Consider the following 13,972-nt stretch of genomic DNA (forward strand, 5'->3'; position numbering starts at 1 on the left):
ACGTGGCGAGATTTTGGTTCCTTTTTTAATTTTTTTTTGTATTTTTATTATTTTTTGTGTTTTTTTTGTATTTGGTTTTGTTTTGTTTTTTTATTTTTAATGTATTTTTTTGTTTTTTTTTATTTTTTTAATTTACTTTTTTTTGTTCTTCTTATGTTTTGTATTTATGCGATTCCTTATTCTGTTTCTAAACATTTGAGCTACTAGAATGTTCTTTTATTAAGATCTTCTTTTCGTTTAAGAATGATAATCCTGAAAACAGTTTTTTTCGACGTTAAGCAAAGTGCTACTTGACATTGCGAACAAATCCAAACAGATTTTTGTTCATTTTCATTAGTGCTGCATGAGGCACATCGTCTTCGCTTTCCATCCTGATTATAAATAGGTAGATGTGCAGAATCAGAGCGCCTTTTTTCTATAGATATTTGAGGTTTATATGGACCTAACAGTTTCGGCAAACTTTTTCTACCTTTTTTCAGCGGCATAATATTCCACCAACTAAACCATCTACTATGGCTAATCTGAAAGCCTTTAATTTAATCGGTTTTTTCCAAATTCGACATAAATAACATAAGCGTTTGTTATTGATACATCAAGTAGATGCCAAAAAAGGCGAGGCCACCACTTTTTCGATTTTCTATTGATTTGGTAAGTAGATTTCAGCTGATCAGCTTTATCTACATACCCCATGTGCTGATTGTAATCTGACACCATGACAGAGCAAGGTACCGGAATTCTTGAACCATCCTTTAATTTTCGATTTACTGTCTGTGTCTCAGATGGGTCATGGAAGTTAGATAAAAATGAAACCGCCCTATTGTCCTTCCATTTTAGCCATCGAAGGCCTGTGTAGGAAGTACGATATTCCATCTCTCCGCGGACCATTTTCTTATCGAGTAATTGTTTTTTTGGTAAGCCAATTCGGTTTGGTCTAACAGTTCCACAAGCTAAGATTCCATCTGCTTTTAAGGAAATCATCAAATCGATGCTCGTGAAAAAGTTATCGAAGTAAACTTTATGGAACTTGCCAACAATTACTCGAGTAAGATCTTCTACAACCCTACCACCAAGAGATTTCTCTTTGGTATTTGTTAACTTACCTGTGTAAATTTGGAATTCACAAACGTAACCTGAACTATCAGCACGAACCCAAATTTTGTAACCTCTTTTAATTGTCTTAGCGGCATTGTATTGTTTCATGGTGTTCCTTCCTTTATATTTTACCATCGACTCATCTACTGACTGGTGTTGATTTGGCTTGAAACATTTGGGCAAATCCACGGAACCGTGTGATTTCATGTTACTCCTCATTTAAACAATTTTTTTTAACATTATATAATTTTTTTTAATGTCAATGTCTCTTAGATAACATATAAAACAAAATAGTCAAATAAAACCATAATTTGTATAATCTTCATGTAAAATAAATAGTCATCTGTGTACTTAAAAAATTAAATTTGATTTGTTACTTTGGGCTTCTCTTCGACTTAAACGTGTATAACTTTTTCAGCGTAAATTAAAATCGTCCAAGAAAAGTTGTAAATAATTCTTCTAATATTTTAAAATCTATTCCATATCAAAAGAAATATGTGCTCCTTTATTAAAACTAAATGGCAGCAATTCAAGCAATGTTACTCCCATTTTTCAGTAACAGGAAGTCCAAGGTTTTCTTCATTTTGTGCTTTCAGCGGTAATGCATTTCTAATTTTTTTGAAAGAGCTTATTCCTTATGAAAAAATTAATAAATTTAGACCTTACTTAACCGTGTGCCTTTAAAAATAAAGATAATAAAACAATAATTATGTCTACACCTTCAAACGTGAATGATTATAAATTTATCCTTTTTTTAATGGCACACTTATAGCTTAAAAAATAATCAGTTGAAACTTTGTGTGAACGGTAGATATTATTATAAATATTCATGATTCTAAATGCTAAATATGTATTCCAATTAAAACATTTTAAAAATATTAAATATAAAAATGTTGTGGAATTTTCATCTTTAAAAGACTCGATCTCATAAGTGTGAATATATCAGTTTTCAATTATTGGAAGGTCAATATGTTTGTTTATATTCAGAAATGTCAATTTCTAGAAATACGGGTTAGAAAATATTTTTCACAATGGTAAGCAAATAATCTTTTGATTTTCAATTTAAAAAAGTTTTAAAAAGTAAAATGTTAAGAATATTTTATGAAAATAAAGATTTTGAATGGTTAAATAAGTTATAATTTTATTGTTTGCACTTTAAAACTTGTAAAAGAAATATAAAATAAATATACAAATAAACAATCATTCCTATTGAAGTAAATTATAAGAAATAAATAAAAATAGGTAAAAACATTTGTAGTAAAAACTTTCTACTTAGAAAAATCGACTAGAATATAATTGATTATTAAACATATTTCAGTTGTCTTCATTTGTTTTTTCAGTTCAAAAATGACATCTTGCCAATCAAAATTTCAATAAACTTTTTTAATTACAATGCTTTCAGCAGTAAATAAAAATGATTCACGCACAGAAAATTTTGTTCTTGAATAAATTTCGAACATATATATCTAAAAATAAAAAGTGTGCTTGTAATTTAAAAATATTTATATTTTTATGTTTAAATCGCACGGTTCCGTGGATTCGCCCATTTCTTAAAATTTTCATTTAGTTTTTCTATTATTGGCCTTATTTTGTACAGTTTATCGTAACCTGCTTCACCTTTTTTTGGTTCTTTGGTATTATCGTTTGCATGCAAGTGACTTAGAAAAAAACTAAATCTGTTTATGGTCATGATATTACTGATGTATGCGTCGTTTAGTTGGGAATTCATAGACCAATAATCCTTATAAGACGGGAGTCTCTTTACGCCCATTAGTATATTAATACCAATAAACGTAAGCATTTCAGCTTTGAATACTAGATCTAAAGTACTCTGTTTCTGCTCTTGATAAAGCTTAGTTTGATTTACTAAAATGTCAATTATCTCTGTTGAAAACAAGCAATGAAAAATGTCTAGTGGAGAAGTAACTGACTTAGGTACATTAGGTCCTGAATTCGCTGTAAAAGGTACATCTTCGCTTGGTCTGTTTTTACTTTCCCATATGCCATCTAATTTCTTCAAACGATCCTTCAAAGGTTCATCACCTTCACTATCAGTTTTCGGTTGAAATTTGTTCATTATCTATTGTAACATTTTCTTTTCCTGTACAAAAATTTCCAGAAGTTTCAAGTAATTCACTATTTTCATCGTCTGAAATTGCTTCACCGTCAGAATCACATAAGCCATCAACTGACTCACAATCACTAGGAATATCTATAATCTCTTCGTCCTCCATTGTTTATACGTAAACAGTAATTACTCAAAAAGGCAATAAAATAATATTGATACAATTACATGCAATATATTAAAAAGTCGAAACAAATTTAAAAAATTGAAAAACGATTACGGATTAAAAATTTTCTTAGTTGACAAATATACGTACAGATGCAAGGAACAATTTCTAAAAGATTATACGAAAATATTAACTGTACATTAGCTAATATTTGAAAATGATGCAAAAGTTTGTATCTTAAATAAAAACAATTGAAAATCGCTGTTCCAATAGTCAATTTAGTTTTTGATTGACAAGTGTCGTATTCGAAAAATTCATAAAACATATGACGGGTTCCACGTCAAGTGACCCAGGTCCAAATTTGAAATGTTTGGGATCAGGTAAAAAGTTTGCACAAACAGTAGTCCTATTAGATACAATAAAAAATATCAAATATTATTAATTTATTTAAACAAATATAAAAACTGGAGGGGGTCAAAGTTTAAATTTTTGGTCTTACATGGAATATTTGAAAAATTTGTAGTTTCTTTAAAACAAAACGAAAATACGTTTTCTATTTTGGATTTTTCTGCTGTTTTTCAACACTTTCTAATGGTGAAATCAAATGTAGAGAAAAAATTTTTTTTGACCTTGAAAAGTTAAATTAAAAAATAAAATTTCATTTTTTTATCAAATGGACAGTTTTTATTTTAAAAAAAAAAATTTATCACAAAGGTGAGGTTATTTCCTAAAAATCGGGCAAGTGTGAGTTGCACTCGCATTAAGATCGAGGGATCCGTACACCAAAATAAAACTCTTTTTTTATAAAAAAAAATATATATAAGAAATATAATTGATTAATATTAACATATATAATCCTATTGAGCTGAAATTCGGTACACATATGTATTTTTATTACATATAGATTAAAAAAACTATAACTATAATCCACATTAATATTAACTTATATAAACATATTAAGCTGAAATTCGGTATACATATGTATTTTTATTACATATAGATTAAAAAAAACTATAACTTGTGACGATGTAAATAGTCACTCTCAATTTAAAACCCCAATATCGAAATCGTGGTGCCACCTGTCAGAAGCCATTGAACAGTGAGTTCGAAAATTATGGTAATGAGGGAAATCCAATGCCGCCGGCTGACCCAATGAAAGTCGTGAAAGTGGGTCGCGCGGCTAGTTAGTAGGAAGAGAAAGTGACAGGTGGCAGGGCCAGTACTGAAATTCGAGAACGAGAAGAAGAAGACGGGCCATGTGGAGAGAAATTTGGACGCTACAGGTGTCCTATACTTTCGCCGCCATAATGGATTTTTACATGAGCCGCGCCGGTACGCCAGTACTCTCGCTGTTGTGAATTTTCAATTATATTTGAGTTATTAGTGTATTTTCTTTGAGTTGAGTGTTTGAGAAAGTGGAGCGTGAAGCTCAGGATTTGTGAAATAAATACAATTATTTGCATTGAGCCGGAGTGTTGTTTTATTCTTATTGTTTTCTTCTTGAATTTTCCCTGTGTGCCGATACCTGGAGACCACTGCCAGTAGAGAGCCGAGATAGAGAGAATAAAAAGGGGAAAGGAACCTGAAGAACAAGAGCCGTGGGTAAGTCGTTTGCCAGTTTGTGCCAGTCGTGTCTCGCCGTTGGCATTTCTGCTTGCCAATCGTTCGAGCAGAATTCCCTCTGAGTGAAAGAGAAACTCAGAGGTTTGAAATTGTTGTTGAGAGTTGAGCCGAGCCAGGGAGTAGTTTATTAATTAACTTTAAAATTAATTGGCGCCTGACGGCGAAATTTATTTGTTTAAATTTCTAAAATATTGATATTGTTGATAGCGTCAGATTTTGCCTGACGTAAGCAGAACTTTGAACTAAAATTAAAAGTAGTTTGAAAAATACGTCACAAAATTTGGCGCCCAACGTGGGGCCAGGCTCGAACCGAGACTCGACTGAAAATTAATTGTGAGCCATATTTTAGTGCAAGTGTGCCAGAAATTTGAATCTTTAATTTAGCCAGAGACAAATTTTATTTTGTGAATAGCCAGAAGATTCAAATTTTATTGCTTGCCATTGCCAGAAAGTTGTATTGTTTGCCAGAATTTTGAATTTTTCATATTTTCCATTGCCAGATTGCCAGAAAATTCAAAATTTAAATTGTATTTGCCAGATTGTTTGTTGTTTATCTTGCCAATGCCAAAAATCTATTTATTCATAAATTATGAGTAAATTACGGCCAGAATTTGCGTAAAATAAAAGTGTAGAGTGCCTTTGCCATTTAAAATTGTAAAATTGAAATTTTCTTTTTTTTTGAGACTGTAAAAATTTCCTGTCGTGATAAAATTTAAAAAAAGTCAACAATTAAAAATTTTTTTTTTGTCGAAAGCCAGTTTGTGAGAAAAATCCGAGAAAAATTCCCCACAACTTGTGCAAAAATCAAAAATTTTCCCAAAAATTTATGCCGAGCACATGTTAGACCGGAAATAAAATTCGAATTAATCACGTGACTGTAAATAGTGCGCCGGACGGTCGAGAGAAACGACGCGCCGGGATATTTAACTTTTCGACAGCCGAGAGAAAGTTGAACGCGCCAGGAAAGAGTGGCCTAGTAGTAGTAGTAATAGCGGCTACACACAGAGAGAGAGAACGAGAAGAAGAGACAGAAGGAAAGTCGAATCACCAGTCCGCCAGAAATTTAAAATTTTTAGAAGGGGGCCCTCCTTGAGTAGTCACGTCCTTGCTTCAAGACAGCACAGTGCCGTATATACAAATTGCGCACCCCCCTAGAAATTAAAAATTTTTCAGACTTAGAAAATTTTTTTTTAAATAAATTTTTTTGAAATGGCAAAGGCAATTGATGAGATGCAGGATTATAAGAGACGCATGAGCGAATTAATTGGAGTACCATGTGTAAGCCGAGCATGGGAAAAAATTAAAATCATGCAAGTTGGCCAGGTAGTGACGAATTTATTGAGACACCAATTGTGTATCAGTGGTTCGTCACAAGTGTTAAAGGAGAGATTATTGCGAGCGGAATTGAGATTAGCTCAAATCGATGATTTAGATGTACCATTTAGCGACATTTATGATTTGGGAAGTTCTGACCAAATTTTTTTAATGGAAGCTTTCCCAGAGCCAGAATTCGACAAATTCCCATTTGTAAATTATCGTCGAGGTGGCCAGATGTCATCGGCAGATGACGAAGAATCAGATAGTGGGGCAAGTCAGGTTATCGAACGTATTAGGACCAGGAAAACTCCAGGGAGTGGGGGAAACAAAACTAAAGTTGAAACAACGTACAGTAGACACAGTCCGACCAGCGTTGTATCCACCCCAAATTTTACACCCCCAACCCCAGTCATGACAACCGCCAGCATGACGACGTTTTCCCCCACCACATCGAATGCTCAGTTGAGTATGACAACGAGCACGGTCATGACAGCACCCCATACTATTCAGTCGGCCACGATGGCCCCAGTGGTCCAAAGCCTCCGTGATTCAGTCGCGCGTTTAGGTTTGTCACCCGAAATAAAGAAGATTATGGAGTACGCCGAGAAGATGGACCGCCAGTATTCGGGAGGGGGGTGGGAGCTACGACAAAGCCAATGTAGGGCCGAGGTTGCCGAAGGGCACCACTTGATTCACCACCAGCAATCGAGACTAGTGTCCCCTCAAAGAAATTCCCTGTTAGCCGAGACCTCACACAATCACCAAACTGAGGATAGAGTGAGGCCCACGCCCGCCCCGAGAAGTCAATCAAGCCGAAATAGCATGAGTGACTCTAGCATAAATCATCGTAGAGTGCCAGAAAATGGAGAGCCAGTCTTGAATCCCGAAAACAATAAGAGCCGAAGTAGGGAAAAAAGAGACAAGTTAGAGAGACAGATTGAATATAGTGGTAGTGAGGAGGGCCGTGTAAATAGTAGATGTAGTTGTAGTGGTAAGGACAATAACCAACCGGACAGGAAAAATCGAAGAAAGGCGAATAAAGAACGTATAGTAGGAAGAAGAGTGGGGGAGAGCCAGAGGTCGTTCTTAGATGACTCTTCGAGTGAGTCCGAAATCGAGAGCGACCTAAGTCAGAGGTTGAGCAGTAGTGGGGAGAACCGAGAATGTAGGCCAGGCCGTAGATCCAAAGTAATAAAAACACTGAAAGACTGGGACCTAAAATTCTTTGGAGATGAGGACAATGCCGAAGAATTTCTGGAACGATTGGAGGACTGTAAGGACAACTCAGATTTCTCAGACCGAGAAATCTTACAAGCACTGCCAATCATCCTCCAGAAAACCGCCAGTAGTTGGTTTAGGTCGTTACGCCGCGAATTAAATTCTTGGAGGTCATTTAAGAGGGTATTCAAAAATGAGTATTTAGTGACAGTGGACGACGATGACGTTATAGACGAACTTCGGGCCAGAACACAAGGAAAAGGGGAGAAAATTTCTCCATATTTAACCAGCTTCCGGTTGATCTTGGGTCACATGAGACGACCATTGAGCCAGAAACAACAGGTCAGGTTGGCCTATAAAGGCCTGACACCAGCCTACCGTCGTCAACTAGAACGACTCCATTTTGAATCGTTGAGCCAGATGGAGAAAATTCTGAGAAATTTTGAGAAAGCAAAGGACTTGGATGAAAGATACGCCCCACCACTACCCAAAGAGAAGATGCGTTTCCCCGCAGCAGCCATGAAAGAGAAGAAGAGTGGCCAGAAGAACAACAAGAGTGAAAAAGTAGCAGCACTTAAGAAGGAGTCGGAGTCGAGTGAGAGCGATCACTCTACAAAGACCGAAAAGCCGAAGAAAAAGAAGAAGAAAAATAAGAAGGTCAAGAAAGAAACGAATAAGCCAGAAGAGAAGAACGTCGAGGCCATGAGTCAAGCGACACCAAGCCAGAAGCCAGCAATGGCCCAGGGCCAAGTGGCCAATACTGCGCCACCACAAACAGTGCAAATGCCAATGCAGTTTGCCTATCCAATGGTTTACCCAGGGATGTTTCCGCCTGGAATGAAACCAAATTACCCCAGGCCAAATGGTCCGAAAGGACCCAAACCGGGGCAAAATGGTACACAAACCCAAAATACCCCGAAAGAATTCGTTGGGGCATGTTTTTACTGCCAGACTACAGGACATCGAGCCAGAGATTGTCCTCAGAGAACCTGTTTTTCTTGCCAGCAACAGGGGCATTATGCAAATCAATGCCCTCTAAAGCCAGCCCAAACAGAAGCGTGTTTGGTATGCAAGAGGCCAGGAAGCAATTTTCTAAATTGCCCAAATTGTGTGTCAGTCAGAGCCGCCTTGGGAAACGGTGTGTGGGGGGCACAGAGCAGCCCTGTACCCCCCTCAAACCCAACAGGCCAGTAAATCATACTGTTGAGGGGTGTAGAGTCGAAAATGATGAGCCAAGTATAGTAGAGACGAGAACCAAGATTTTTGAGCCATGTAGAGTAGAGAGAAATAGTGAGTGTAGAGACCAATTTACGCCTAGTTGTAGTTGGGTAAAAACTGAGCGAGAATTGGAACTAGAGAGAAGAGAAGAAACGAAGGAAAGTTTAGACCCAGTCATAGGTAGGGACGACTTGACAGAGGACAACGCGTTCAAATTCGTGCCAGAATGTAATCAAGAGCGGTCGAGTGAGGAGAGCTCACTCTACCGATGCGAAGTGGAGAAAAGGGCCGAAGAGTGTGGGACAAAAGGTACGGATGTGATCCCGGTACCTATAGTCCAGGGGAGGGGAGAGGCTGTGAGAGTCACAGCTGACCCAAACCTAAGTGATGGAGAGGACATCGATGGATCTAGGACGGAGAACAGGTACTTCTTCGACATGACAATCGGCGACCGCCATTTCGAAGCACTGTTTGACCCTGGTGCGATGATTTCAGTAATCACCACCAGTGTGGCAGCACCTTATAAGAGCCGTATCCAGCCTTGTGGAACAGTGGTAAGGAGCGCGACAGGAGGTATTACTGAAACAGCCGGAATTCTGGACCTTAACATTGTGGTCGATGGATTTGCTCAGAAATTCGCAGTAAAAGTCATGAAGACTTTGACACAGGACATCATCTTGGGCATCGACTTCTGTAAGGCCTGGGACATGGAAGTGAAGCTGAAAGAAGGATTATGGAGAGTTTTCCAAGGAGAATGGCATGAGTTTGGGCCAAGAGAAAGAGAGAAGGACGAACAACTAATATTCGCCGAATGTGCCGGTATTTCTGCGCTCGACGATGAGCAAAAGAGCATCATTCAGGCCATTGTAGACAAGTGGGTGTTGCCAGAATCGGAAGAACACGGAATGACAGACCTGACGGAACATCATATACGTGTTACGGACGAAACGCCAGTACAACATGGAATAAGACGGATGTCGCCAGCCATGCTGACTTGGGCCCAAGGTAATGCCGCAAAACTGTACAAGCTTGGGATCATTGAGCCATCAGCCAGCCGTTGGAGAAGTGCGCCAGTAATAACGAGGAGAGGAGAGAACGATTTTCGACAGTGTAACGACTACAGAGATGTCAACAAAGTCACAATCAAGGATGGATATCCACTGCCATCCATTGATTATATTTTGGATAAGCTCCGAAAAGCCAGATATTTGTCAAAGGTAGATCTCAAACTGGCATATCACCAAATACCAATGGCCGAAGAGAGTAAGAAATATACCGCTTTTGCCATACCTGGGTCAGGACTGTGGCAGTTTCGCCGGATGCCCTTTGGACTTATGAACGCGCCAATGACGTTTCAACGTCTAATCGACGCATTACTGGGGCCGAAAGTAGAGCCGCATGTCTTCGGATATCTGGACGACATAATAGTAGTCACAGACACTTTCGAAGAACATGCTAAGTGGTTGGAGTTCGTCCTCAAAAAATTGAATAAGGCGAAATTGATAGTGAATCCAGATAAGTGTGAGTTCGGGTGTTCCGAAGTGACTTATCTGGGTTACTTATTGGACAGAGAAGGTTTGAGGCCAGACCCGAATAAGACAGAGCCGGTGAGAAACTATCCAGAGCCGAAGAACGTGAGACAACTTAGACGTTTCTTGGGCATGGTCGGGTGGTATTCCCGTTTTATTCCAAACGACAGTGAAATCAAAATACCATTGTTGAAGTTGCTACATAAAGGCCGGACGTGGGAGTGGGAAGACGAGCAACAAGAAGCGTTTGAACAGCTTAAACAGAAGCTGACATCTGCGCCAGTCTTAGCCCGACCTGACTTCACGAAGAAGTTTACCATTCAATGTGACGCCAGCAACTATGCCATTGGAGCCGTATTAACACAAGAGTTTGAAGACGGAGAACATCCGATAGTCTACATTAGCCGAGTCCTAACGGAGCCAGAGAGAAACTACAGTGTGACAGAAAAGGAGTGTCTGTCATTACTGTGGTCGATCAAAAAGTTCAGGCCGTACATAGAGGGGTACAAATTCCATGTGATCACGGATCACAGTGCCCTAAAATGGCTCAGGAACTTAAAAGATCCGACAGGCCGATTAGCCAGGTGGGCCCTGGAAATGCAGCAGTGGGACTTCGACATTGTTCACAGACGAGGTGCACAACATCATGTCCCTGATGCATTGTCCAGACTGCAAGAAGATGAGGAAGAATCAGTAGCCGCGTTTGAATCCATTGAGGACCAGTGGTACCTCAAACGCCGAGAGTTGGTGAGCCAGCATCCTCAGAGGTTTCCAGGGTGGATCGTTGAGAACGAAAACCTATATCGCTATCGGAGTGACCCACTTTTACTGCCGATAAACGGAAATGAGGACGGTTGGAAGTTAGTTGTGCCAGAAGAGTACCGAGAGAGGGTTATGGAAGATGGACATGCCCAAGCATCAGCCGGACACTTGGGGATTGAGAAATCTTACGATCGGATAGCACGAGAGTACTATTGGCCAGGCATATGGAACGATGTACACCACTATGTGACACATTGTCTCCAGTGCCAACTGCATAAGGTGTCCCAAACCGGACCAGTCGGACTGATGGGCCAGAGGATCGTCGAGAGACCGTGGGCCGTAGTAGCTGCCGATACGATGGAGTTTCCACCGAGTAAGAGCCAGTGCAAGTACCTGGTGGTGTTCCAGGACTTGTTCTCGAGGTGGATTGAGGTGAAGCCACTGAGGTCAGCTGATGGGAAGTCGGTAGCCAGAGCATTCGAGGAGTTGGTCCTATTCAGATGGGAAACGCCAGAGTACTTATTGACTGACAACGGTAAGGAGTTTGACAACAAATTTCTCAAGTCCACACTCGAGGAATATGGAGTCAAGCACATTACGACCCCTCCTTACCATCCACAAGCCAACCCAGTCGAACGAAGCAACAGGACTCTTAAAACGATGATCTCCACCTTCATTGGTGCTGATCATAGGAACTGGGATCTTCATGTGCATGAGTTCCGTCATGCGGTGAACACAGCGACACAGGCGGCGACCAAAACGTCTCCTGCGTTCCTGAATTACGGAAGACACCCCAAGCCAGTGAAGAGCCTACGAAGAGAAGTCGAGGGAACGAGAAAAATAATTAGAATAGGGCCAGAAGAGTGGGTAGATAGGATAAAAAGGTTAGACGCGTTAAGAGATATGGTGGCCAGACACATTGACAAAGAGCGAGCGAGACAAACAAAATATTATGACAAAGGTAGGAAAGAAGTGACTTTTAAAGTAGGCGACTTAGTACTACGGAAAAGCCATAAGTTGTCCAGTGGGGCACAAAAGTTCGCGACGAAGCTGGCACCGAAATACGAGGGTCCCTTTGAGATCGTTGAAGTTCGGTCGCCAACTGTGTTCATTCTGCGAGATGAACAAAGCCGAAGAGTCCCCAAAGTCCATATTACCGACCTGAAACCATACTTAGCTGTCCTAAATTCATAAAATGTCAATTTCTGGTTGAAATTAAAGAAATTTTGTTTTAGAGCGAACGAGGAGTTACGGCCAGAGAAAGGAGTCGAGGAAGAGAAAGAGAGAAGCCATGCCCAGGCAACAGAACACCCGAAGCCAGAGGTCACCGAGCCGCCACCGAGTGTCGTCCGATTTCGTGGGACTCGAATGGGAAACATCCCCATCCCCACCACGAATCACTCGACAGGGAAGACGTCGAAGTGGTCACCGCCCCGAATCGGAGTTTCACGATGGAGACGTCCAAAGGAGTAGACCGTCGCTATTATCCTTCCCGATCATGGAAACGACAGCAGAGGAGCCGTTGGTGAGTAGGAAGGGTACCGAAAGAAGAAGAGATGACGATCGTCCAACAACGGAGAGAGGACAGAGGCCAGAAGAAGAGGAGGGGGCAGCTGGAGGGCAGGTCACGTTCGTGACACGGCCAGAGGACTGGGCAGAGTTGAGTGTGTTGGAGGAGAGGGGAGAGAAGGAGAAGAAGAGGACGATTCGGCCAGACGGAGCAGAGGTGGTTGTACCTTACCGTTGGCCGGCAAACCAGGGCCCCAAAGAGAGTCTCGAGGCATACGAAAGCAGATTAGCCGAATACGAGCTAGAAATGTTTTTAAAGTCGAGAGAGCCAATGACGACGGTAGCGCTGGAAAAAGCCAGGGCCGGACAAAGGAAGGCGCTTCGAGAGAGGAGCGAAAGGCAGTGGATCGTAGATGACCTCGAAAGTCAAGAGCCCATGCCACGGATGAAGAGGTCAAATAGCCCCCATCCAGGACCCCCGACTACATCAAGCCAGAAGCTAGGAGCCAGACCGGAGGAGTCAGTTCTGAAACCGAAGACTAGGGGAATAGTCTTTGGTGTCTTAAAGTTGATTCCGACAGATAGGTCGATAGATCCCCCGCCCTACAGTTGTTTTAACTGCTGGCGAGGGGGACACAACGCCGAAAACTGTCGTCAATCAAAAAGGTATGACTATTGTTGGAACTGCGGCCGACGTTACACCACAGTAGAAATTTGTCCCAGGTGTGCCAAGGCGTATGCACGCTACATGGGAAGGCCAGAGAAAAAGGAGAAGAGGGAGGAGGAAAGGCCAGAGAGAGAGGAGAAGAGGGAGGAGGAAAGGCCAGAGAGAGAGGAGAGGAGGGAGGAAGAAAGACCAGAGAAAGAGGAAAAAGGGGAGGAGGAAAGGTCAGTGATAGAAAGAAGTAGCGAGGAAATTGTCGTGAATGTGAAACCACCACAGCAGGAAGCAGACCCAATAGAGGGGCAGGAAGTCAAGGAACAGAAAACCGCCGAGGGGAAAGGAATAGAAGAAGAAATCCCAGACGACTTGACCCAAAGGATTATAACAATCACAAAGGCACTTGAGGGTTTGCCAGCGGAAACCCTAGACCTAGCCATAAGACAACTCTTGAGGGAAAGAGAAAGTAGGCTAGAAAGGGGAGCCCGAAATTAAACGACGGTCAGAGAGAGGAGAAAGAGAAGGGCCAGATAAAAAGGTGGAATGGCCAGGATAGAAACAACGGTCAGAGAAAGGGGAGAGAGAAGGGCCAGAAAAAAAAAAAAAGTAGGAGAGCCAGAGAGAGTAGGAGAGCCGGAGAGAAGGGGATGACCAGGAGCAGCAGTCAGGATCGTTATGATGATGACGGTCCTATGTAAAATAGTACCGGTCATGGGGAGGAGATTGTGACGATGTAAATAGTCACTCTCAATTTAAAACCCCAATATCGAAATCGTGGTGCCACCTGTCAGAAGCCATTGAACAGTGAGTTC

General features: G+C 40.9%; 1 protein-coding gene across 1 annotated transcript; it reads left to right on the forward strand.

Annotated features, from left to right (window-relative positions):
- The first annotated feature begins 4,207 nt into the window (after positions 1 to 4,207).
- LOC122510078 (caldesmon-like) lies at positions 4,208 to 13,656 on the forward strand. Its single transcript, XM_043624486.1, has 2 exons — positions 4,208 to 4,925; positions 12,226 to 13,656. Exon 2 carries the CDS (start codon positions 12,282 to 12,284, stop codon positions 13,653 to 13,655), a length of 1,374 nt encoding a protein of 457 aa, XP_043480421.1. The 5' UTR covers positions 4,208 to 4,925; positions 12,226 to 12,281; the 3' UTR covers position 13,656.
- Positions 13,657 to 13,972: the final 316 nt, after the last annotated feature.

This window comes from Leptopilina heterotoma, unplaced genomic scaffold, assembly GCF_015476425.1.
Source record: "Leptopilina heterotoma isolate Lh14 unplaced genomic scaffold, ASM1547642v1 Lhet_66, whole genome shotgun sequence".
In the NCBI taxonomy this organism is placed as follows: domain Eukaryota; kingdom Metazoa; phylum Arthropoda; class Insecta; order Hymenoptera; family Figitidae; genus Leptopilina; species Leptopilina heterotoma.

Excerpts from the sequence above, each read along its gene's own strand:
- LOC122510078 (XM_043624486.1), top strand. The coding sequence starts at position 12,282 with ATGCCCAGGCAACAGAACACCCGAAGCCAGAGGTCACCGAGCCGCCAC.